Genomic DNA, 27077 nt, shown 5'->3' on the forward strand with positions numbered 1-27077 from the left:
CACAGTGTATTTCCCTGATGTCAAGGAGATACCCTTCTGGAGATGCTGGCCCCAGACTACCTGAGACAGCAAAATGGTTCTTTTTCAACCTTGTTTTCCAGTAGTCACCTGCCCAGTGATTACCTACTGAGTTCCTGATCCTGGTGAAAAACTCCAGGTCTGAGCACTCAGGACTGTTCTTAGAAAGTAGGAGAGCTCCACGTGGGTTTCCTGGAAAGGAGATTAAATAAGGGCCTCCCAGATGCTAACAAGTGACTCAACCCAGGAACCTCCACACTGGCCAAGGCTTCAGGGAAGGAACTATCAATGAGGAACGGCTTGGGAATGTCCACTTCTAGAGTCTCAGAGGAGAATACTGTTTAATACACAGGAGCCTGGCTGGACTTAGATCAAGAGAAGGCAGCCTGTGTACCTTCCTCGCACAGAGCGAGCTCTCAGTCTGAGCACAGCTTAGACTGTTTTCCTCATATTGGATATCACCTCTCTTTGAGATAGCTGACACTTCAAAACTTATTTTGGATAGTCACAAAACCAAGGAACAATAATAATCACTTATGCAACACAATGCTTAGTGGAGCTTTGCTAACCAAACTCGCAGGGCAGTGGCCCATGGGATTTAACAGGTAGGCCATTTCTACCTAGGACTCTCGTGGTGCACATACTGTTCGAGTTGTTCACGTGCCCCTCCCGCATAAGCTTTGCCTTCTCTTGATGAGAAGTATTTTCTAGTGCCAGAATTATTCACAAGCACATTTTAACGTTTGCGATCAAAACCCAAAGAGGATTTCCTGAACAGTGATTTCCAGCATGAAAGATCTCTCAGCTTAGCCCAAGATATTCCAAATTCTGAATCACTGACCCGAAGTTGGACAGTTTCCATCAACTGTGCTGGCAAAACTGGAGTTTATCCAACTACATAGTGAGGAGCACACCATACCAGGCATGAAGCAAAATGATCTCATTTTCAGACCCATCTCTCCACTTTAACTATCAGAAACAAAAGTCCACCCTATTGGGAGCTGGTATGAAAAGTATATTTTAAAAGAATTAAGTGGTGAGAAGCTGCTGTGGACACAGGTAGAACACACCTATATAGGACGCTCTAAAAGAGCTTTTAGCCATAGAGCATACGCTTCTGCAACAGACCCATCCAATACTCTAATAAAACACAGTGAAGAAAAAAAGACTGCATTCTGGGGAAAAGGTCCTACTGCTTTCTATGATTCATAGAAAGGAGATTTAGGTGCCAAAGAGTCTCCTAACATGTCTTGGCCCTTTATGAGAAGCAAGTGAATTTCTGCAGCTACCACTCTGTCTTTCCACTAGCCATCCTGGTAGAAAGGCCACAAGCAACCGTGAGTCCCAGAAGTAGAAAATAAGTTTTATGTTCCACTCTCAAACAGTTTTTAAGCCAGTTACAAGTTTCAAAGCCAGTTTAAAGATAAAAATGTACAGTTAATTTTATCACACTTCTTGTCCTAGGAGTGCAAATGATTTAAAAATAAAACCTGGAAGCCACAAGTGTTCTGTTTGGTCCAGTGGGAGGTGATGATAATCTGCACACACTCATAATAGCACCTGGGCTCTTACTTCATAAAATAAGCTTTGTGTGCTGTCCAGCTAAAATCCTGGCAAAAGGATTAATTCGAACTGGAAGCAAATAACTTCATCTGACCAGAATTAACTCTAAAAGTGTGCCTAAAATTTTAAGTAACGCTCTCAAATGTAGTACTATAATGATTAACATTCACTAAAAGGTAGGATTTCTATTGTGGACACAAACACTACTTAATGAAATCAAGAACATCTCAATTCTGCACATTTTACTTTTATAAAGACTCTGTCTAGGGCTGTCAGATATAAAAACTGAAAATGAAGAGAAAAAAATCAGTAGTCTGAAGCTGTGAAATTGTGAAGTCCAACTAAGAAAATAAGCATGGGTATTTCAAAGTGCTCTCTGCGTATACTATCATTCAAGGCAAGCGAAATATCATGAAGGTAATTTTTTCATGCAGAAGCTCATTCCTACCAAACACAAGTCAATGCCTCACTGGCTACTGCAGCTCCAGAGTTGAAGGTATCATTTATGTCTTTATACAGTTAGGGCTCGGTCAGCATCGATTCCATAATTAAATACTGCTATAGATCATAAGCAAGAGCCCATTGTTCTCTTCTGGGAACTGTTCAGAATAACCTGAGCCAAATTTTCTTCAATGAATACCACGCTATCACTAAAGAAAAAAGCATTATTATCTGGCATTATTAAAGTATTATTAATGCATTATTAAACTTGGGTTATTTCCTGAAGAAAAGGAACTGCTTCAGAGCTGCATTTCCACTGCCTGCTCTAATTGAATGCCCATTACTTGTTTGTGGGTAAACTTGTGTTCCTGCTCACTTTGTTGTCAGCAATTGTCTGTTCTCTATTCTTAATAAATGAGATACTGCTGTCACTTCCTTTACTGAGACAATTCCCACCTTATAACATCATCTTCCTCCCACACTTCCCAATTATACTTCTCTAGCCTATGTCCACACCAATTTCATAAGCAGCAGCTCTTTTACAGAGGCTTTCCAAAACCAACAATTTTCCTCTATTTCTTGCCCACAACTCTCTGTGTGTCAAGCATGCAGCACATTTTAAATACATGTATACTATTACTGGTCACATCTGTCTGCAACCAGTTTGGGTTTTGGAGACATTTTTTGCAGTATGTTTTATTTTCACTGTAATTATCTACAGTGTATGTTGTCCTTCCAAATACTAGTTTTAAAATAACAAAGTATTAGTTAGGCCTGGGACATATAAGGCTGAAAGAAGTTCAGAGATGGCATTAATATGATTCATGAAGTTCCAGCAACCATACAGAAGACAAACGAATCAAGACTATACACACAAAACTCAAGAGTATCTTTTGCTCCATGCCAGACATATTCGAGTGACTTTTCTGTCTCTGCTTATACATCTGTCCTCAACACCACATTCATTCTCAATTTTAATTGGAGGACACTGGGGTTCAAAGGGACCCGAGGAGACAAAAATCAGTGACTAAGACTTTGCTTCCAAAATGTCTTGGAGAGCTATGAACAGAACAGACATTTCCAAATGAAACAAAACCCCACTTGATGCGACAGGCATTACCTCCCTTCTCAGAAATGCGTTTTGCATTCTTCTTCCGGTCCCTCCTAACCACTGTTTGCATCTGGCTGAGCCAAACAGCTGCTGCCCAGAAAAGGCTATGCTGCAGCTGATACTTGCTGGCTGCTCCTCTTTGGCTTCCACTCACTACTCATCCAAGGTGTCTCATTGCCTGGCTCCTTCTCTCAGCCTGCTTGCTCTCTACAGCACATGCATAGCCTTTTGCTGCTTCACTCTTGAAAGTATGTTCTCACACAGGAACACAACTTCTAGGCGTTGCAGAGTAACAACAGTGAGAAATAATGAAGCAATCAGAGGTTTTGCTGGAAAATACTGTAAGGCATTGATAGACATGCTTTTTAAAGAATTGCTGGCCTTTAGCTGCAAACCTAAAAAAAACTTTTGAGCTTCCTGTTACTTAAACTTGGAGTAGTGGTGTTCTCGTACGCATGTACTTTGATAATCCCAGGATTGAGGAAAGGCCATTTGTGCTCTATAGACCAACATACATTTTTAGATTTAATTTTAGATTATTAAATTTCTCTCTGAAGATTTTTAGACTAAGCTCTAAGATGCTACCAAAAGCAACATCTTCCTCAGCTGAATATCCAGAAGACCACAGAGAACCCTTCTCCCCACCACCTCCCAGTCCCTTTGATAGTCAGCTCTCCCTGCTCCCCACCTTCCAGAAATATTCCATACCAGGAAGGATGACAGTTCGAGAAAGACCAAAAAGAAAGCTTGCTTCACGGTTTTCATAGGGACACCAAGGCTTTGGGATGAGAAAGTTCTCTCTGACACGGAGAGAATCAACAGTTTAACCAGAAAAGAGGAAATTTGTAACAAAGAATGCAGCAGGCCAGACTTCATTTTCACTAGCGACACTTAGATGGAAACAGGAGGTTTTCATAATGGATTTTCAAATTTGAAAGTCAAATGCAGCCATAATTTGACAGAGGCTGGCTTGCTGAGCTTCAGGGCATGATGAAACACAATCAAACACAGTTTGCTTTCTCAAATTTTCCCAGGGAGGCAAGGGTTGGCCTCACAGAGAAGATAGGCTAAAGGGTGCTTTGAAAAGGACAGGCCATTTTATCATGGATACTATGTCCCTACCCTCAATTATTCTCAGCATCTGTATACAGTATAGGAAAAGATCTTAAAACCCTAGGATCCAGGGATAAAGTAATTTTTTCCTCTCAATGGCTAAGGTCAGGTTCCCCAAGGAGAAAGGGGAGTTTGTAAAAATCTTTTGAAAATCTGCATGTTAACTTGCAGCAGTTGCAAACCCACAGGGCTCAAACACATAATTAGCTACTGTGTCTTTAGGAGCAGTAGGATTATGTGAGTCTAATCATTGCATTTTATCTGAATGGAAGACCAAATTACACATCCCAGCCCACGGAAATCCACAAAGTCAACAGCAGAAAACCTCACGTTCAGTAAAAACCACCTATTGTCAAGTGTAACAAAATAGGAGAAAAGTATACATTAGGGCTGGATTTCTGACTATGAAATATCATCTGAAGCCGACTTCTTATAATGCAGTTTTGCCTGCAGGATGCAGATTGCATCAAGAGTGCAGTGAATTGGAACCTGCCTCACTCATGCTCTCTGAATAAATTCAAACTATTGCCAGAACTCTGTGTGCAGCACAGCAAACTACTGCTACACAAGAATGTCAAAGCCAGGCATTATAATCTTTTGCTGCCTGAAAGTAATATATCATCCCAAATACAATTAACACAGCACAGGCTTATTACCAACAAAAGCAAAACACAACTTAGATATTTTTATTCCTAGCACATTGAGCGTTCACACAAAGAAAGAACAAAAGTTCTGATTGAAATTTGGCTTAATCACTTCAGTGAAAATTTGTTTGCAGAACTTGAGAAATCCTTAAATCCTCGTTGCAGATGTTGGCTTGTAGGACCAGAAATCTAAATCCATAATAATACGTTTCCCTGAAGCTCTATGGTTTAAGTGCCACAGCACTGAAGCAGAAATTTACAAAGTCAAATTCTGGTCCTATTGAAGTTGGTAAAGGCTTTGCCATTCATTTCCATAGGGCCAGCATCACTCTCACTCTAAGAAATAATAACCAGAATCACCTTTTAATATCTATTTTTTTACTGCAATATACTGTCAGATATTGTATGTGCACTGCATTAAATGTAATAGGCAAACTTTGATATCAGGAGCCATTTGTGCTTTGAAACAAACAGAGAAAGTAGTGAGAGGAAATGCTAGTGGCCTTCTAAATTTCCCAAGCGAATCAAACTTTAAACCATGCCTTTCTTAAGAACAGTAATTACATTCTTACCCTAAAAAATGTCACTGTCCTTAATAAGCCTGCAGAGATGTCATCAAAGGGTCACTGACAGAATCTTCCAGGATGGGGAAATCTACTGCTTAATCACTGCAAGTTGTGGGGACTCTGATCCTAACCACACAAGAGTGGAACGATCTGGAGTGGCATTTACAGGCCAAAGTAAATTGGAACGGATTTGTTTTCTCCAATGATTTACTTAATTACCTTTCAAATTAAGCTAGCTATTCAAGTAATTCTAGAAACAATCTCAAGGTCTGAATACTCCATGGCAAAACAGATGTGAGCTCTGAGAGAGAACTGTTTCAGTGCCAGGCTTACAGGAGAACTGCAGCAGCAGCCGGGTGTCTATCTCCCTACTGACAGAGCACGTTATATCAACTAACTTGAATTTTGCAGCTGCGCTCCACTGGGGGTTTAGAACCCATCAAGCAGATTTGGTATCACAGACATTAAAGGGCAGAAATCAAAAGTGTTGGCAGAGCAACAGGCTCTCGATTCTGCCTCTCAGACCTGGGAGAAATGGAAGGAAGGTTCAACGCCAACTGGAGACTCTAATGGGCTTCAGCAGAGCTCATGCTGACGTACCCTTTTCACAGAAGCATGGCAACTTGTTCCTGGTACCCGCTGCACAGACCTCTCAGCTCTGAACGTGCTCCCCAAACCAATCCAAAACAGCCCAACTTAGAGGCAGCTGCAAAGATGTAGCTTCTGAGTGCTGGAGCATTTGGGGACAGCAGAGGGCCCAGGTGCGAATATATACTACTGGGAATGCATATCTTGTTACGTTGCCAGATGTCAGTTTCTGCAATGCTAAATGACTGCTGCTTAACTTTTAGGAAGCCATTGTTCTCAGCAAGAAAAAATAAAATTAACAAGTTAACATCTCAAGAAATAAATGGTGACGAGCCCTGCCTACAAGGGATGTTGGCTGCCGAGGCCTGGCAGAGCTGGGAGACAACGCTGCTCAGTTCAAGAATTCTTTACTCACTGTCAGTTACATAATTCTCGTTGCTTAAAAATTACATTACAGATTCCCCTGGCAATAGCAGAAAAATAATTTCTCTAGACTCCCAGAGTGAAACCCCTGTTTCTTGTATGGACTCAGCTGATCCAAATACTACTTTATTTTCCTCCCTCCTCCTTAAAAAAGAAAAGAAAAATCAAACTCCAACTGTAAATATGCAGACATGCAAGCCTTCCAAGGCAAGGAAAGAAAATAAAGTTGAAGAGATCATGAGAAATTCAGTCTTACAGGTACCAAGCATTACCAGAGGATGACACAGTGCATGTGAGCTTTGCTCCCCTGCCTTGCACCTTCAGAAGCCTTGGCTGAGTCCTACTATGTAAAAGTGGCATGGGCAGCCCTAGCAAATGCCATTTTCTAGAAAATCCAAGGAACTCAGGGCACAGCTCCTCTAGTGCAAGTGAGAACATGCAGATAACACACAAAAAATGTGTTACATTTCAGCATATGCACCCAGGAGAGATGCTGGGTTATGTGGCACTGCACACAGCAGAAAGCATGTGGACAGCGGATCCCAGAGACATCGGGTGGGAGGGATCTCTGGAGATCCATAGTCCCACCTCCTACTCAGAGCAGGACCATCACCAATACCAGAACCATACAGTCCCTGGGACTCTTAACTGGATGATTCCTGTTCTTTTGTATATGGCTGTTAACAGCTTATTAAGTGCCTGGGAGTGTCTGTGTGGCAAACATTCAGAGAGGAGAACAAAACCTATCATCTCCAGGCCTTGCCTTCTACCTTGGACAAGTGAGCAAGCGACATGAGTGAACCGTCCCATAACACTAAGGAGGAAATTGGTCCCCCTCTCTCAGCTCCTAATCATCAGTGAAAAGGGAATTGTGGTCCAAAGAAAATGAAGTTACCAGTCCTCAGGAGAAGGTGAAAGGGCACCTCCCTGGCTGGGGCCCTGCTGATGGCACCCCTCAGGCTGTGCAGAAGTCCTTTCTTCTGCACTCACAAAAGAATCCAAGCAAGTCATTTAAAAGTGCCTGGGGGCAGAGCTTGTCACTAGATCAGGTTTGCCCTGTTAAAATAATAAATGAGGTAATGCTTAAAACTGCTTTCGATTTGAGGACATTCATAAAACAGAAATGCCAACAGCTTTGCTACCAAATAAACTTCATAGATGGTTTAAAAAAGTCCCCGCACCTCTCCTTGCAATAGAGCAGAGCCAAGCAGTAGGGATTCCACAGCACAAGGCGCACTCTGTTTCCAAGGACAGCTCTGCAAGTTGAAATGAGAGCTGACAACTTCCAGGTCATTAATCTGACAGCGTAAACAGAACCTATGTACCAGTACATGCATTCAGGTGGACTAAAGCAACGGCTGGAAGTGAAGAACTAGACAAATACCATTCTGCTTTTTGTTCTGAGTTTCCAGAAAAACTTTTATAATCAATTCTTCACTCTCTTCTACTCATCCTCAGGATATGTGGAGCCTGGTGCTGGCTATATTTGTGTTGCTAGCTGAAAGAACAGCAGAACATGCCAAGTGTTTAATAACAAAATTCCAGCCTTGTGACACAACCCAGTAATCCCAAGACTGGAAACTAACCTCATATTTCTACTCAGCATAAAACCCTAATCCTAACAAGAGCACTGCTATTTTTATTTGCCTGAACCTTTTCTAAAGACATGTATCTCACAAATTAAGAAAGTTACCTTAGACCAGGTTGAACAGGGCTGTGTTACCTATGTACATATGGCATCTACAGATTGGTAGAATTAAGACAACACAGAAACTGCTAAAACTAGTTATGCTCATCTGTGTGCTCTTACACAGGATTGGTTGTAGCTGGATGAGCTGTTGCAGTGGCAACTACTGGTCCCCCACCACCTTGGGACCCCTCTCAGGATACTCCTGTGATGAGGAAACAAATGGAGAGTTGCAGGGTCCTAGGAAAACCATGGCTGAGAGCGAGCATGCATATAAAAATTCTAATCGAATATCACAACTACAAAATAGCAAGGCAGGAGGCTTAGCAAGCCAAGACCCCACGTTCATGCCAGGGACAAATATGCATTATAGACATGTCTAAGGACTCATCAAGACCTCTGCAAAAGGGAGGGAATAAACTCTATCAACCCCTAGTTGGTGTTTCAACCACTGTTTGCCTTGATCATGTCCATCACCAGAACCCAAGCAGCTTCTCACTACTGCAGCTGTCCCACCTTCGACACCACTCAGGCTTGCAGTACAAAAAATGCCATCAAACACCTGGAATTCCATTTTAAAACAGCTTTTACTGTCACTAACTGCGCTGCAGATGTGAGGATGTGCCTGACAAAGCTGCAGCACAAGCCTATGCTGTATCCCAGCTCAGACAGCAGAATTGCTCATGTCTTGACTTACAAGTCACAAAACAGCAGAAAAATTGTGCCACTGCACGCAGTCCTGTAGACCTGCAATACGTGACACATAAAACTGCAAATGCAAGTGTTTTAGGGGAAGACAGAAATAATATCATGTTAAGCTAGCAGAAATAATTTGTGCACAGGGTACATTTATTCCTATACCCAGAAACACAAAAGGTTTATACACCTATTAAATAAATATCCAGTTAAGTATTCCGATCATTGGACTGTTACCACATGTGTTAACCACAGGGTTCGTGCAATTTTGTGCTGTCTTGCCCTGGCACTACAATTTTTTCTGCAAAGCTCTCTTTCCATTCCTAACTGTGATGCGCATATTTTGCAAAGATCACGATCTGGCCATATTACTGTAAAGGATATACAGAAGCATCACTTATGAAGAAACAAATTTAGCTTCAACCTTGACTAGGTCATCTTTTTGTACTACAAGGAAAGACACTCAGTGTTAGAAACAGTCTTATGGATACACATAAAAGGCCAGTATTGAACAACTGCTACACTTACTCTGCGAAATGACACCACGTAGAATGTATCTTCCCTTCTGCGAATAGCTTCAAAAAAATCTTGATAGCTCCTTGGAGAGGCGTAATACACTTGCAGCTCATTCCCTGAGTTCCTGCTGAAATAAAGAAGGGGGGAAGGTAATTATTTTAGACAAGAAAGTTAACTTCAGTGAGACAGTGACTTTAAAGACCTGTTTTTCAAAAGAACAGCAGCTCTTCATCCATTGAGAGAAGCATGAGGAACATTAAACACAAGTGAAGACAGTGAAACTACTGGGTATATTTTGAAAGTTCAAGGTGCTTTAAAGGTCTTGCTGCAAGAAACTTTTCCAGGCTTGATTTTATTCATGCTTTTGAAGCTGGCAAAAACCCGCTTGCTAGCTCAACAGAAAAAAAAAAAAAAGGTTCAAGTCAACCTACAGTGTCTGAAAAATCGTGATGACTTCTGAAAGTAGATTTTAGCAAATTTTAAAATGAAATGTCATTCTGAAATAAAAAATCAAAACATTTAATAATTTTTTATTTTTTTTTTACCGCTAAGGATCCAAACCACTCAAATTGAAAGACGTGCAAAGTTAAGCATAAGCAGAGCTTTTAATTTACTGTCAAGTGACAACCCCACCTTCTCTCTCACCTACCTTTTTTTTTTTTCTTTGCAACTCTAGTCAACGCAAAGATTTGCTCTTGATTTTCAATATAGACAGTGGAGCAAAAATAAGATATTCACATAATTCTGGCTTATCTTTTTCAAAATTCTTGTCTTACACATATCAGAGATGAGGAAAAGAGACTGTCTAAACTATTCTAAGCAAAAACACTGGCAAGTCATACAATCATGGTACTTATCCACTGTTTATCCTGGAAAGGTGAGAAATTCCCAGCACATATTGCTATCATGTATACTTCCCCCATCCCATTCAAAGATAACATATTTAATCAAACTGGAAAGCTGTACTTACACAAGCCATTAGCTAGACCTTCAACCAGTCATTTTAATTCTTTCCCACCTTAATAGCATACTGTCTCTTCGCAGTATTAGTGGCAGAAACACTGATCAGGCTATCCCTCCCAAGCTGTCTTCTGCTGACCCAGATTTTAAACTATGGTGGCTGACTTAGATTATTTTGGTACGTTTCTAAAATATTCATAACTATGCACCCAAAACAAGGCACAAATCTACCATCAAGTGATTTTCTTGAGCAGCAGTAATAGTAGACCGTCATTATCTCCTCTCCTACTGCTAATACAGTCCTGTTGCAATTGAAGGACTGCAGCTGCCAAGCCAGTTGCCCTGTAACAGGATTGGGGGTGTAAGTCCTGGGGGATCAAGAGCAGGCAGCTCTACCCTATGTATCCTCTTTAGCAGAACTATGCAAGTGAGGAATCAGATCACATCCTTCACACACAGGAAACAAAGATCAGAGCTAATCTGAGCTTGATTACTCATTCATAAAAACACGTAGGCACACCAAACCACCCCTGAGATTCAGCATTGAAGCTTTACTGTGATAAAAGGCATCACGCCCACGCATTGCTCAGTAAAACACATCCTGAAAACTGAATCAGGTCCCACAGATCCGTTTGCTCGCCCACACTCCAGAAGATACAGCTAGACCTAAAAACCAGCCTTTTATAACTCTAAATCCAGCCATGGGAGAAAGTTGTTCCAAAGCACTTGGAAACCACTAGGCCTTTACAAAGCCCTCTTGGGTCCATGGAACAAGTCTAACACTAGTCCCAAATTCCAAGTAATACCAGTGGATTACTGGTATTACACCATACTTACCTTTGGGCATTTAAGGGTACCCACTGTGGACTGCTCCATGAAAGAAAGGGAGGAACTTAAGAACTGAAAACAGGTGCAAAGCTACCAGGTGTTTTAGTAATACCTTACCATATTACAAGAAAGCATCATACTAAATTATGTATCCAAAACAGTGGTGCTGAGTCTGGCCTTTTATTGGGAGATAAATGAGTCTTTTTTGTTTTAAAAGTTCGAAGGGCACTCTGTTATGCATCACAGAGCACTAGGATGTTGCACATATGCTTGTTTTAAGAAGGAACGAGGTTGTGGACACAGTGCTTTATGCACCAAGAACCACAATTTTAATAGTGAAAAATTTAGAAACAGGAGAATAATTGGAGAGTCCCAGTTTGATATCTGCAACCCTAAAAACACACTTGCAGAAACCCTCATCAAAATTACCTCTGAAGAAAGCCAAATAGACTACAGAAAGCTGAGGGGTTTTAATGGTTTTCTTTTAAATCATCTGAATTTTTATCTTCCTCCTCTGCTTTGACTTCACTGCAACACTTTTCAATTAATCAATTCTCTTTTGGAATCCAGGACCAATGTGACAATGTTGGTATCATCAGTGCTACAAAGATAAATCTAGATGCTGCTAATGTCCTCCTCTTCATGGATTCAGGTCACCAACAAGGGTGTTGTAGAAGGTAAAGGTCACTCAACTTCCAGCCACAGCGTTGGTATTAAAAATTAAAAGCCTTGACTGTACACTCCACAAAAAGGCACTTGTATCATTAATAAAAACTTCAGGGCCATCTACAAATATTTATGTTACATATCAGGAAACCTACAAGTGGTTTAGTTTTTGGTTTTACACATTTGCAGAGACGCTGCTAGTGCATTAACAGTTCTCCAAAGGCAATGCCTCAGGGGTAGCATCAATGACAGAACTGAATGAACAGCACCTTTCCCATCTTCTCAATCGATGAGGCACAAGCATTGCAGAGAAGGACACAGATCGCTGGCAGGCAAGATGAACGTGAGCCAGCAGGGCGTCTGGGGGCAACTGCATACTGGGCTGGCATTATGGTCAAGGCCTGGAGTGTAGGATGTACAAGGAGAGACAGGAGACAAAGGGAACTGGGCTCGTTCAGCCTGAAGAAGAGGCTGAGGGGGCTCTAATGGCAATCCTCAGCTTCTTAATGGGGGTTACAATGGAGATGGAAACAGTCTCTTCTGACAGAGACACACAGTAAACCTGAAGTTAAACCTACTTTGAGTAGGAGGTTGGACTGGAGATCTCCAGAGGTCCTTTACAACCTAAACTACCCTTTGACTCTATGATTTCATGCAGCATCTAATAGCCGATGGCTCTGGGAGGAACTGGAAGTCTGTTCTATGTTCTCAGCAGTTCCAGGACAATCATAGCACACAGCTGCCATGACTCACTGGTCCTGTTCATTTAAACATCATTCATCCAAAAAAAAAAATCTCACTTCCTTCTGAGCACAGCAGATTATTCCATACAGAGCTGCATGATGTTCCAGACTGTTTCTAATAATCCAGACAATTTTTTTTTAAGAGTAATGCAAGCATGTATGTTAAACTGCCTTATGCCATGAGGCTTGTTCGTCCAGTCTTCAGTTAAAACATACATCCTTCATCTGCCTGTAGAACTAAAAAAGCTGCTTCTTTTTTTCTTATTAGTCAAGACATATCAAAGTTTGGCAGTCTGGTTTCCATAACATTTGCCTGCAGCTTGCTATTTTCTCCCAGGCTGATCCTGCTTTCAAAGCTGCAATGCAAACAGAAGGGCCACAGCTGTCTTACTTTCAATGGCAACATTTCAGGTGTTCTTCTCAACAAGAAGTCCCCTTTATACTCCATTCTGCTCTTATACTCCTCTTTGGCACTTCAAAGCAGAGATCCTTCTAAACACTGTCACAGAGAATTCAGGAGAGAAAATTTTCATTTCCTTACCCTTTTCTCTCCAGTTCTTCCCGTACCCAGGGAAGAGGGTCAGGATAGGTAGGCGGGAGGGAGGGCAGGGGCAATCAGGAAACTCCATGTTATTGTGTTCTAATAATCAGCAGGGAAAATCAGGAGAGGAAGACATACCGTACAAATAAGATGTAATGATACTTCAACTTTGTCAAAATAATTTGGTGCCAGCTATAATGGCGCTACTCTTGAAGACAGCGACAGAAACCTTTCTCTTACTGGACTCATGGCCGTTTGAAACCTTCTTATAAACTAATCATGTTCCTCCAGATAATCCCAAGACAATTTCCCCTTTTTTTTCCCCCTTAAGATTCAAATCTGTTTAGGAAGACACCCTGCAGAGTGAAGTAAAGATTTTCTTAAGACTCATTAGTAGAAATATCCCAGAAGAATGGTGCTGTGATACAGGGGTTTCTTTAAGTGTAGTTTGAGTCATTAGAAGCAGTTATTTGCTAAGGGACAGAAATTAGGCCAATAAATGTAGCTAGCACCTGGCTTAAGAATCGTGACAAGGTGAAAACTGGCATTTTTTACCAGCTGTTGGTGAAAAACTAGGTTATCAAGTAGAAAGCAATAACAAAGCAGTTCTTCTGCCTTACCTGAGGCTGGTGTCTGTGTAAGGCATGGCCATTAGCTGGGAATCTGCCTTCTCACTGAGGGAGCTCTGAAAAAGGGGGAAAACAAAAAGATGACACAAACTGAAAACAATAAGCATTTTCTTGGTTTGGCACTACATAAAACATGAATCACATCTGTAGCAGAGTGAATATATAATGGGGTGCAGAGGTTAATCAGTGCCCCGAACAATAAAGGTACATTTTTTCACTGGTGAAATGTGAATAAGTGAAATAGCAACCAGCAATCAAGCTGGAGCCAAAGAAAAAGCAAGTCTTTTAATACAGCCAAATTTAAAGTCACACATTCAGAGACAAAGAAGTGAAGCTGGCACCAAACACAACAGTTGCACATACTGCGTCATCCATGTGCAAAATTTGCTTTCACTGATGTCAGATTTGCAGAATACTTCTGAGGTCACATCCACTTTGTACCTCTGCCAAAATATACTATCCACAACACACTTCTGCAGTCTGAAACACTAGAAGCACCCGAACTCGCCCTACTTAAATGTTCTACCATTCTCCTTTGGACAACGGTGAGAAGAATCTGAAGTTTAATATTCAATAATTTTTCTCTAGAAAAATGTGGTATTTCCCACATTGTTAAGTTCAATTCCTTTTAAGGCTGTTGCCAGCTCTTAATCAAGTGAAACACTTTGAAAATTCATGGTCTTAATTTCATCCTCACTATCTGTATGCCATGTAGATGAAAGGGATTTTACAAAATGGGAAATATGAGCACAAATCTCATAATTCTGTAGTCTTACAAAAAACACATCCCTCTAGCAAAAATCTGAAAAAATGAAATAGAAATATTTCAACAAAACCAGTCAGCTGTGCCCCTTAACCATAAGCCAGATGAATGTGCTGCAGGTTATATTTCTCTCCATTAACCAACTTTTTATCCTTATCCTTGCACAGACTTACAGAGAAGTTATAAAAGTCATTTTAGAAAACACTAAACATATTTTGATGACTGCTAAAAAAATTAAAGACTTTTAGTCTGAATCCAAGAGCAAGAACGGAAGAACTTTGTCAACATAATAATCAACCAAACCCAGCAATTTAAAATGGGAAGTGTTGGGTACCCTAATTACAGGGACCATTGCTACTTTTGTCTATAATGACAAGTGCAGACAAGTAAGAGAGAATATTTTGTTATGTTATCTGAAATTATCTTGTCATGCTATTGACTCACCAGTATAAACCTACCTACCTGCATAACCCGTGCTTTCTGCTGCTGGTTATTTGACAGCCTTCTAGATCTCGTTCGTTCCACTTCATGTCTATGAACCCATCCTCGAAGTTCGTGATTCAGCCTAGAAAAACCCACAGCGTTAACAGATGTTTCAAAGAACAGTGGCAGAATTTTTTAATTTTAGAAAACATTTTAACTAGCCACTATAAAGACACTGTAGATTACTACTCTTTTACGTTATGAACACTTGTTTTTAATACCAGAGTAAGAAAACATAATTGCAAGATTGAATTTATGAGGGAATTCATAAGGAAATATCTATAAAGTATTGGGATCATGGAAGTTTCAACATAAAGCAGATACAGTACTTTCTTTTGCCTAGTGAACAGTAATTCTGAAATTAGTGGAAGGGCTACTGAAATTTAAAATCAAAAGTTGATCAGTTCAAGACAAAATATTGGTTAAGAAGGCTAAAATACGGCAAATAAATTTGAGAGAAAGAATGGACAGAGCAGAATGGAGATAAGGTTAGTGATGCGCTCATATCTTTGGAAAAAGTGGAGCTAGGTGTTTTCTAACAGTGTGAGTTAACTGAGTGAAAATCATTACTAGAAACATAAAAAGGTGACAAAGATTCAAGCTGATCTCCTGTCTCCATGGTAGTAGATACTGGACAGTGCAGACATTTACAGAGGCACTGGTCACATACTGGATGAACACTGTGAATGGACAATAACATCATTCACAGCTGTCTGTCCAGTAGCACTCACCCAACACACAATTTATACCTAAACTCCTAATAAAAGCTTAAATGCTCAGAAAAGGTTGTTTGCTCACCTCAGCGACTCTGTCCGGTTGATCAGGGGCTGACAGGGAGGTGGTGGTGGTGAAATATATAACAGCGGTTCTTCCGAGACTATCATCAGTGCTTTGTTATCAGATACAGAATGATCATACCTGGGAAAAAAAGATAAAGACATCAAGAAATCCCTTAAAGTAGTTTTTCATGAACCTTTGACCAAATCCAGAGAATAAGCACTACCATCGGCAAAACCACAAAGGTTACAGCTGCTCCTATGGGACTTTTGAAACAGGTGAATAACAATTTCTATCAAACATCCAATGGTCTCAGTCTATTCCCCAAAGGGGTCTGATAGCACTTAACACAGGGTAGACAGATGAGCATTAGCAGATGTTGGATCTCCTCCCAAACAGGCCAGATATTGAAAGAAAATGAAGCCTGTAAAATATTCCTCATAATATGTGAACTATGAGATCTCTGCAGAGGCAACTTTCTCTTTCATTCCAGAGCTGTGCAAGATTTGCTACAGAAATACTAAATTTATTAGCCACTAAAACCATGCAGATGTAAAGACCGTGAGCTATACGACAATGGAGCAGCCACAAACTACATTACAACTGAGTGGAGAGGATTTACATCTCCAACAGCCTCCAGAAGCTAGCTTGGCTTTGATAAAAAGTGAAAAAGAACATGTATTTCAATACAAAAATCCACAGCACTCTCAGCAACAAAGCAAAGACTAATATTCCTTTCTCCTGGTTATCTGTACCTCCTGAGGGGTTAACTACTTATCACCAAATACCTATTATAAGTTCCTCTCTTGATAGGGTATCAATATAACAGCCTTAGTCCTCTTGGTTTTGACAGAGACTTGTAGCTCCTAAACCTCAACTTCTTTCTGAAAAATCAAGTATAAGAGCTTATGAAAGCCTTATTCACATTCCCCTCCCTTTCCCAGCTTTCTCTCCATCTTCATGTCTGCTTCTCCTGTTTACTGCATCTAGAACTGATAAAGGAGAATACGCAGCAAAGAGCTCACAGCTTGCCAAAAAGCAGGGTGAAAGAGTGAAAGAAAAGTAGGAGGTACAGGCGCAAGCATATCCTCCTAAGAGAACCACTCTACTACTACGTCGCATAAGTCTGAAATGTGCCACATAGGACACAAAGTCCTCACCATGGCTACAGCCTTAAAATGTTCTTGATTTATTGCCTTCTTTCTGCATGGCAAAATACATTAGGGCTTTCTGCACATCTGTGCCTGGCTTTGTTCAACCAGCCAAAACACTCTACTGGAAAGGGACAATCTGATAGGATAATTCTTGTAAGGGGAAAACATGAGCTGGATTAGCCAGACTTCAATCTGGAGACAATTATATGTTCACTTACGCACTGAATGCTAGAGATCCAGGAAGCTTAAAAGCAACTATATAATTAAATAATGGGTAAGCATGAGGATGGACTCAGAGATTTCTAAAAAAGTACAGTGCTAAGTTCAGAGTATGTTCTTAATCGTGAACTTCCCCGGTCTTCTCTTGAGTAACTAAGAAAATAAATACTCCAGCTTGAAAAGTAAGAAGAGATAGATAATATGACAAATACCATAACTATGCAAGCTAAAATAAAGATCAGGGAAAAAAGCAGATAGATGAAGAACTGAAGGAGGTCATGAAAATATCCACGACATACACTTGCTTATATGCTCTCTTCCACCACATTGTCCCTAACACCATACAGCATAGCCACGTGTACACTTCTGAAGCCCTCACGTGTACACTTCTGAAGCTCTATGTATTGGGTAATCTTGGAGATAAAACATCATATTCATTTGAAAAGCAACCTGGTAAACTTTGTTAAATAATAAAAAAATAAAAGAGATCAGCTTTCAAAACACTGTGTTTGTAAACTCAGTTGCTCTCTAACAGCAGCAATAACACTGGCGAAAAAGGTTAGTAAATGGAAGGGCAGTGAGGTCTAAAAGCACCATTGCCCTCTGCCACTTAAAATATGTTAAAGGTTTTCATCTCACCTATTACTCTTCTCGGGAATGATGTCCCCAGGTATTTTCTGAGCTGTGCTGGACTCCTGGCTAGCTGAGAACTCCAGAAGATTTCTGGTCCGGTGGCTGGAACTCGCAGTGGAATCAACTCCATTGGGATCCTTTTCCAATACACTGGAAAACATAACAACCATAGCAAAACATATCACATATATAAAGGGTCTGCAAGACACTTTACTGTAAGGTGTTAAATACTCGGGTGGATAAGTTTCTGGCTGCTGCTATGTTACATGGATAAGGTTCATATCATATCTAACGTAAAAACATGATGTCTTGTGTCATTATATTACTGTCATTCAAAGCATTAGTAGAGAGAAAAGTAATTCTGTTCTCTTCTTCAGTTTTAATTGTTCAAAGGATTTTGATGCTCTGTTTTTCATGTTCTGCCATAACCTTCACCTGATGAAACTGAGATCAATCTGTTTGTAACCTAGATCTGCAGGCATAAGAAAATTACCTATATTCAAATCAAAGTACCCCTGAACTTTAACTTTCATCAGCCTCAAAGTACAATTGACATAGTTTATATGAATGCAATATGTAAGGAAAATATAGCTATCAAATTCCATGCAGCTGCAAGCCTGGACTATTATGCCAGACATCTAATAAAACTGTACACAAACTTATATATGTTCAATTCTACTTGGATTTAGAAACATTGGCAGGGCTGACAACCCTATCTACATAGCAGCAGCAGGCCATGGTCCCAGATACCCTGTCATCCTGCTCTGTGCTTGCACTGATTGAAGGATCTTCCCCTGGGGGCTGCTCAGCCAGCCAGCCAGCCAGCCATGCAGCATAGGAACATCTGTGCTGCTCTCCGTGCAAAGCAAGGTAGCAGCATTTCACAAGTGAGCTGGAAAAATGACCAGACAACTGCTATATGAGATCAACTGCATCCTAGTTCAGAAGGGTGATTTACAAGTGAGAAAGCCTGAAAGCACAAAAGCAATACTTCAAGATATCCCCTCCAGAGGCTAGCTTTACTCTTTCATAAATATGGTTGCTTCCTGAAATATGTGTATTTACAAAATCAAGTCCTAACCTTCTTAGCTGACAACAGCAGAGCATCACCAGCAGCAACACAGCGAAAATACAAAAATGCAAGACCCCAGCATGCCGATGAGATCTTTGCCATGCATGTTGAGCGCTGACTACAGAGTACATTTTAATTCGTGCCCCACCTCTCCCGTGTAGCAGAGCATAAACTCTGCAGGGGAAGATCTCATTTTCCTATATGTTACATGGCATCACTTTGCAACAGGCAACAAATACAAATGGTAATAACAGAGAAAGGCAAGAAATAGCGAGGAGGGCCGATTAAATACTCCACAACTAAGCAGAAGGCACACAGACATAGTTGCCTAGCAATCCCCACTCTTTTGCCAACACATTTGCGCTCCTGTTAGCAGTAACCCAGGTCTCCCCGTGAGTAATTGTGTCACATTCTGCAGAACCGCCGGAGCCAAGGCAATCCCAGATCCAGGCTGACGTTGCTTGGACTGCCTCCTCTCCTTCAGGTTTCCAGGCAGCAGCACAGAATCAGGGCAGCAGAAATGCTACAGGCTCTGTTTTCACTAGTGACAGTGGGCAGAAAAGTACTTACAATTTCCTTACTGTATATGTACACTAGCATCCCAATGTCTCATTGCTTCCACTGCATAGCGTGCAAAGCTGAATGGGTTATTATTATTACATGTATATATAATAAAAAAACATGTAATAATATGGGTTGCCTCATGTATCAGGCAACACCAGGCCATCCAATTTTACAGAAATAATCTCCACTATCTACTATATTTTTGGAGATCATGTTTCTTCTCTTCCAATGCAAGCATCAGCACAGCTGGCAGCATCTCAAGCTCAGAATCAGAGCTCAAAACTAAGGGTGATGCTTAAAGGGATGCCACATGTTCCTGCTGGAAGTCACTCATCTGTGAAATGTCTCTACCTAATTTGGAGCCATGACAGCTAAAAGTATATGGAAGTTTATTCATGAAATATTTAGTTTATGAAGTTTATTCATGAAACCAAGAATATCCATCAGAAGATCTGAAAGTTATAACTCTGCTGCAAACTGTTTCTCCACAGCCTGAAGTGTATCAGCCATCCAGTGTGTTGATGGACCTACTGGGTCTGGCATTTTATCCTATCCTGCTTCTCTCCTTTCCTGTTCAAAATGACACGTTGAACCAGAGAAACTTTCCATGTAATTATTTAGTTAAAGCTGACAAAAACCTAATCAGTAGAATTGTAACAAATCTGCATTTTTCTGTGCTGGTTCTTCCTTCCTATTTGCCTCATTCTGCAAAGGCGATTCTTGTTATTTCAAGTTCCAGCTTGGCAAGGTGACTAGTTTGAGGTGAAGTGCCACATGCAACACATTGCTACTCCAGTTCACCCTGAACTCTGAACAAAAGTAGAGAAATCCAAACCAAGTCCCTCAAGGACAAAGATAAACACCACTCTGCAATCACAGCTAATCTTCAGTTTTTGTAATTTAGTTGTTTTAGCTGTACAGCCATTCAAAACCACACACACCTCATTTTATTATATCAGCTTTAATAGAGAAGAAATGTTTATTTTTACTCTTCTCATGCTTAAAACACCTTAATCTTTTCATCAAAATTAAATTTCATTTTTGGCAGCAGCTAAATATGGGATGTTTCAACCTGAAAGAAGATATCTTCAGCAGCAAAAGACAAAGAAGGAGGCGAACAGAGTACATTTTGCCATCCTTACAGGCATAAACCATGGCTCCCACTTCTGAGAACATGGGCACCAACTTGAGGAGAAAAAATAGTATTATTTATGGTATTTATTCCAATGCCCTTTCCTTTATCAGGATTGTTATTTTTCCACAAAATGCTTCTTTTGAAGCAGGGCTAGCAGCAATTTCTGCCTTAAGCTACATGGGCTGTATTTGCCTCCCCTTTCCTATTCATGTCTTTAAGACCTTGAAGATGATCAAAAGCTTCCTTCTCCAAGTCTCAAATATGTCTAAAAAAAAAAAACCCTCCTTCCTTGCCCCTTTGGTTTGTGGCAATGACCCAAAACCAAAAGAACTTTCATTTTGGATAAGGAAAAACCCTGCAACTTATATATATTATATATATATATGGAAATACTGCCCTGCTTCCACCTTCTAGTTACTCGGGGAGTTTTGTTAGTTTTTTCCCCATCTGAACAGAAGATGATGTTGTTCTGTTGTATCATTTCTTCCCCTTCCTTTCTCCCAAGAGAGGTCACTTGTGGAGTTTGTCTGTAAATAGGGCTCCATCTTCAGGTAAGAGATAGGAGAGGACATGTAGGTAACGGTCTATATCCTCTGACTTCTCACTCTCAAAGACCTTTCCTTGCCAAGTGAGTACATGAGGGTATGACACAGGATATCAGAAATATTCCTCCTTTGACATCTCAAATTGACACGGTGGGAAAAACATGACTTAGGACCAAGGAATCCCTTTAGCAGCTGGGATGAAGGACAGACCTCTCCTGCAGAGCTACATCTGGAAACACCTGCCCACCTGAGGCATACTGAGCTTTACAAGTGCTAAGCAGAACAGCAACAATACAAGCTGGAACAGGAATGGTCTACAGAGCAGATCCCAACACCATGATACTGAAGATGAAGTCAATATTGAACATTTAAAAACATCAGGTAGAAGAGGCTAGAAACAGTGAAAAAGAAAGGTAGATAATCCCATTAAGAGGGAAAAAAGCTTTGAAAAACAGTTTTCAGCTAAGATATCAATAGTTGCTTAAAAAAAATGTTTTAATATGACAGATGGTAAAAGCATGGACAATTTTTTCATTCTGTTGGGCTACAAGATGAGAATTTGGAAAAGAAAGAGCACTTTGGTATATCTGCCCTGAGCAAGTCCTACTATTTGCAGGAATTGAGTTACTGCCCCACATTAAAAGTCAAGAAAGACTGAAGCTGAGAAATGGCTTTACTGGACAAGACCAGTTAGAAGCTGGAAACTGGAACCTTTTCTGCTTGGTCACACTTACACACCTGGGGGTGCCTACCAAGGCTTTGCAGCCTGCATTTGGACATCCCAGATACGGTGAGCATTAAAGGGTTTTCACACAGCCACAAACACCCTGTCCAAGCTGGCTGAGCTATCAGCTTGTTTAAGATGCAAAACCAGATCCAAGGGAAAAAAACAACCACTAAATACTTCATGCAGATGTTTGTTCAGAAGTGTAGATAAATTTGATTACAGGAGGGAAAGAAAAGCAATGCTCCTGTCATGGTTTCTCCAGGCATTCAATGGCACCTGATATTTTAGATATATTTTTACTTCTTTGGTTTGAATGTCAGTTTGATAAATGTAAAAGCAAGTCTTGCCAAGAGCCCAAACTAAATTTCATTTGTACTTCTGGCTGAACAAACCCTGTGCGCTTCAAGCTTTGAATACTGACATTTAAGTTGTACAGTAATTTGTAGACGAAAGCCAATAGTGATATCATAACAAAGAGTTTTCCGGGGACAGAACCATCTCTGAATATGAGCTGGGATGTTTCCAGTGGGCTAAAGTTGACATTGCAAGGAGACACCAACCGAGGACCTTGTCCTCTTCCTAACTGATTCCAGACAAGGCTGCCACAGTGCCAAATGCTCTCTGGAAAGTATTTCTCGTTTCTTATTCCCGACGAGGGCACCATCTGCCGACAGCAAGGCACTACCTCCTCCTGCCAGGCTGCTCCAGAGCTACCTTCTGCGAGTGCTGGGCTGGTGAGAGGAGCCTGGTCTCTTTCCTCTGCTGGGAAGGATGAGGAAAGCAACCCAAACTGGAGGGACGATCTCTGTGTTTTTCTTGTGTTTTGCTTTCTTTAAAAAGCAATTTATTTTTAATAAAGCTGTTAGAAAAGAAAGGAAGAAAGCAAGTATAGACACCCAGAGCATTTATTTTTGCTTTGAAAACTATATGCAGTTATTTGGAAGTGGGCTGGCCTTTATTGCCAAAGCGTGGGCAGGCCTGATGCAAGCAGTCTCAACTGCAATGTTCATTCAGGGCAAAAACTTTCTGTATTTCACTCCCAGCCCAGCAGATGAACGCATGGAGAAAAGGCTAAGTTATCAACAAGTGCATCTGGCATTCTGTGCAGGCTCTGCAACTGCACCAGCAGGACAAGGCAAGCGAGCACAGCCAAGCCAAGGCACAACTCTGCCAGGATGAACATGTGGCTGTGATCAGTGAAGGAAGGAAGGAGAAAGGAACCACTTCCTGCTCCTGAAGTTGTAGTTTGTAAGAAAATCAAGGGTATTTAATTTTATTCAAGCACCAACCCATCAAGACAGGTTCTGAAAGGTCTGGAACCTGAACCCAAGCCCAAATTACTCAACCTGTCCTCTTCCTCTTGATTTCTCTCTCTCTCTCTCTTCAAGGTGAAACTACAACACAAGACCAAAGGTGTGCTACAGAAGCAGTTTTCTAGCTTTGGGCCATCTCCAACACAAATGCACACTCAACTCAACACTGAAACGTATTCTTTCAGTGTCACAAACATTAAAGTAAGTTTCCCGTATTAGAAGTGCTAAGAGCCACAAATGTCTTTCGGAGCTTCTGCTGTTTTGCTAAAACACTCAGAGGGCTCTGTATTTCCTTGGCAGTCAGAAGGAGCTGGCTAACATGGCACTGTTGCATGCCTCTTGCATTCATCTAATAGTTTTCTCTTCATGTTCCACCAGTTCCTCTCTACTGGTATGTAAGAAATCAATAGCCCTTTGACTGTCATCATTTGTATGTATGTTTGTTAGCATACTTCAGGTATACACCACATTTAAGGCTATTAACCTTCTGAAGATATATGGAAGGCTACTGAGGCTTGCAAAAAGCAGAGAAACAATCCTTTTCTATCCTTCACCGAGTGCAAAAAAGCCCAGGATTGGATGAACTGAGAGTAAGAAACTCACCCTGTTGTACAGCCCACAATTTGTGGTTCTCTGGTCTCAGAACAACTTTTAGAGATGCTTCAGCAGTTGGTGCAAGTTTAGACAACACTATCCAACCTGCAGCTGAAGGAAATCACGGGCCACAGGTACAATGTTTAACACTCACAGCTCAGCACCACTCCCAGATCAGGCACTAGGTCAGCTGGAAGGTGGCAACAGCCAAGCAAGGAGCCTGGCTGGGGAGTTCCTCCTCCATTACACTACAAGCCATTGGTGGTTTCAACTAACCTGCCTGACTTCACACTGGAATGCTGTGAGGAAGGAGCACAGACACAATCAGGAAGAACTGTTAAGGCAACAGGAAAAAAAAAATACTGTGTTTCAGTTGCTAGTCATTGCCCTTCATTTTAGGCAGGTGCCAGACACATGGCTTTAGTCTGCTTAGCACATATTACTCAAGTGGACATTTGGGGTGTTTTCAAACATGCCACGACGCTGCTCAATCTCACGATTGAGCTCACCTCCTAGGGCAGCACAGTGGTGAGATCCAGACCATACTGAGACCTTGGTCCAGGACTGGCTGCTGTGGGGGGGATCTGCACTGACAAACCTGAGCACACAACATACAGCTCAAACATCTCTGCAGCGACACAACACTCGCTGCATGTGATGTTATGGTAACAAGATTAGCTCCTTTGCCCGCACAGCTAATGCTCCCTTTAAGGGAACTATAAAATTATTTCTCTAACTTTCCGACATCCCACCACCAAAGTATCCCTGGGCTTCTGCTTGCCATAAGACGGGTCTGTTTCTTTAACCAAGGAGTCCAGCATTAAGGCTCAAACAATAACAAACTAAGAAAACACTGCTGGATGCACCAAACCTCAGAATAATCCTGCTCTCCCACACACCAACTCAAGATTGCTCAGCTCAAGAAAGGGCTCTAAACCATACTGACACCAATACAGGTGTGCTCAACGGATGGCACTTTCAGCAGCCCTAACCACACGTGCTCCAAAAGCTCAGCAGGCTACCTTAGTACTGACTAGCAGCCTGCAGACTAGGTGGGATGCTAATCTGGGTGCTGGTTAGAGACTTGTGTTTTGTTTACTTCATGCTTACAAGCAGCAGATCGTGGCAGCATGCAGCTGAACAACCCTTGGGTGAGTTACTTGGTTTTAGTAAACGATGATTAATCTTACCACTTCTGGTTTTTTTTTTCCTAACATTTGTGCTACCAATCTAAGAAATGGGACACACCCCTAAGTCTTTCAAGAGTCAAAAATCACTGCTTCTTCATTTGTTGCAGTCTATGACAACAGCAGAAAAGTCACGCTTCTTAGCTACCCAAGCTGGCGTCTTTATTTGCAGATTGCTCAGTGGATCTAAATCTTTTATAGATTACTCAGTTTCCAGGATAGTCCTGGAAAGTAGAGGAAAACCCATCAGGACACTCTAGAGAGGAGCTGCAATGAAGTCTCTACAAAAGGCCAGCAATTCTAGCACAGCTGCTGTAGGTCAATAGGACAAAGGGATTTGGAAGCACCAGCTCCATCAATCACCACCTCAGTCATCCTCCACCACAAATACAGCTTAAGTATTTTTTGTTACATCACCAAGTCTGTTTTCCAGTTTGAAAGGGGTTCCAGCCATACAGAGATGGCCAACTTGTAAGAAAAAACAAAATTAATAAAAAAAAAAAAAATCACACCACCTTCTCAAACCCCCTGTTCCAACCTCTTCACAGATCTGCCTTTCCTCTCTCCAACTTTATATTTTTCTTTGTTTTCTGTCCACTAAATATCTGAAATGATAGTTAGGACACATTCTGGCTGGCTGACATATTTATAAATGCTCTAACACTGTTGTTAGATGACGACCACCATGTAAACTTGAGCAGACTGATTAGGGGGAAAAAAAATAACTAGTTGAACATTTTTCATAGCCAAGAAAATTATGCTAGGGCCACTAGCAAGTACCTGGCTTACATGCTTTGCTGCTACTGCCCCAAGAAGCAGAGATGCAGAAAAATTACCTTTTGCATCTTCTGTGATCCTTCTCCCTTCTCTACTTTTTATACATTAGTTGGGTTAGTTTCCTGCAAATATTTTACTATCGCATGTAGGACTTGCATTAAAAAAAACAAACACACAAAACAATTTATATTCAAGTGGGAACAGGGAAGAGAAACATAAGAAAAAGATTCCCAAAATACATACATGGATTGTTTAGACTAGAACATGTGCTTGGTTTCCATTTGTTTCAACATTGTTTGTGCTTGTTTAACACATTTTCAGATCTGGTTAGTACCCAGGCACAGTAACACAAATATGGAAATTAAACAAGAAAAGAAAAAAGGCATCTAGGAATTGTAACAGTCTGAAAATTTTCAGATTTCATGTTGTAAGTGATAAAAAAAATGCAAAGCTAATCAGATGTTTCTTAATGCCAGAAGTCAGCAATCTTTCAGGGGCGCCATGCCAGCTGAGAACGCAGCTGTGCTGGCCAACACTGGCTCTCACAGAAGGCAAGTGCAAAGGCAGGAGACGCTGCCTCCCACAGATACCTGCCTCCAGACATCATGGTTCCAGCTCCCAACCCTGCTGCATGCCAAGGTTTGTGCGCTCACTGCCTTTTGTGCAAACACGGTGGGTTGCCAATTCCTGTCTTGCACCTCATGGTATGCAAGACTGAGGGCAAGGGGGTGACCTCTTCAAGGAATTAAATCAAAATGTACCCTTTTCCCTTCATACACCTCACCAATCATTGTTAAATAATAATAAAAGGAAATTTTTATAGATGTTAAATCCAAATCCAAATAATTCACAAAGATTAGAGAATAGTTCATTGACACACAGATGGGAAATTCCTGGACGCCTTTCTTCTAATATAAAGCAAATAGATGAAATAGAAACTTACACTAATAGAATTCCTGCTAAATCACTTCTGTTTTTAATAATTGAAAGTTTCGTTTTTCTATACAAATATCAACAAACCCAAAAGAGTTTAGTAACACAGTACAATATAATGCAGAGTTACCATTAACTCTATACAAGCCACTTTCATGACCAGAAATTATTCAATTCACATTTATATTCAATTTATATTTAATTTGACTTACATTTTTTATCAGAGCTAACATGGTGCCATTTCAAAGACTGAATGATGTTCTGACAAGCTTGTTGGCAATTAAACAGACTGGACTAGACTCTCCCTCCAATATTTTCAAACAGATTTCTCGGGTCAATACACCAGCTTCCCTACCAGACTTTCAGCCCCGCTCCCATATTCCCATGTTCAATGTTACAGATTACCCATACACATAGTGTATGGTATGCATTTGTCAGCATGAAAAAATGTGTCAGCAGAATTTTATC

The 27077-nt window shown here is 40.9% G+C and overlaps 1 protein-coding gene across 3 annotated transcripts in view; it reads right to left on the reverse strand.

Moving 5' to 3' along the window:
- ATF6 (activating transcription factor 6) overlaps positions 1–27077 on the reverse strand; it is an 84709-nt gene that overhangs the window by 38283 nt on the left and 19349 nt on the right. For 2 of the 3 annotated variants that reach the window (XM_076339844.1, XM_076339846.1), the window contains 5 exons: positions 17769–17912; positions 15778–15897; positions 14959–15061; positions 13725–13789; positions 9379–9493 (listed from right to left, as the gene is read on the reverse strand). In XM_076339844.1, the coding sequence (XP_076195959.1) occupies positions 9379–9493; positions 13725–13789; positions 14959–15061; positions 15778–15897; positions 17769–17912 (547 nt within the window). The remainder of the gene's footprint in view (positions 1–9378; positions 9494–13724; positions 13790–14958; positions 15062–15777; positions 15898–17768; positions 17913–27077) is intronic. The other variant, XM_076339845.1, reaches the window with a different exon arrangement.

This window comes from Aptenodytes patagonicus, chromosome 5, assembly GCF_965638725.1.
Source record: "Aptenodytes patagonicus chromosome 5, bAptPat1.pri.cur, whole genome shotgun sequence".
NCBI lineage: Eukaryota > Metazoa > Chordata > Aves > Sphenisciformes > Spheniscidae > Aptenodytes > Aptenodytes patagonicus.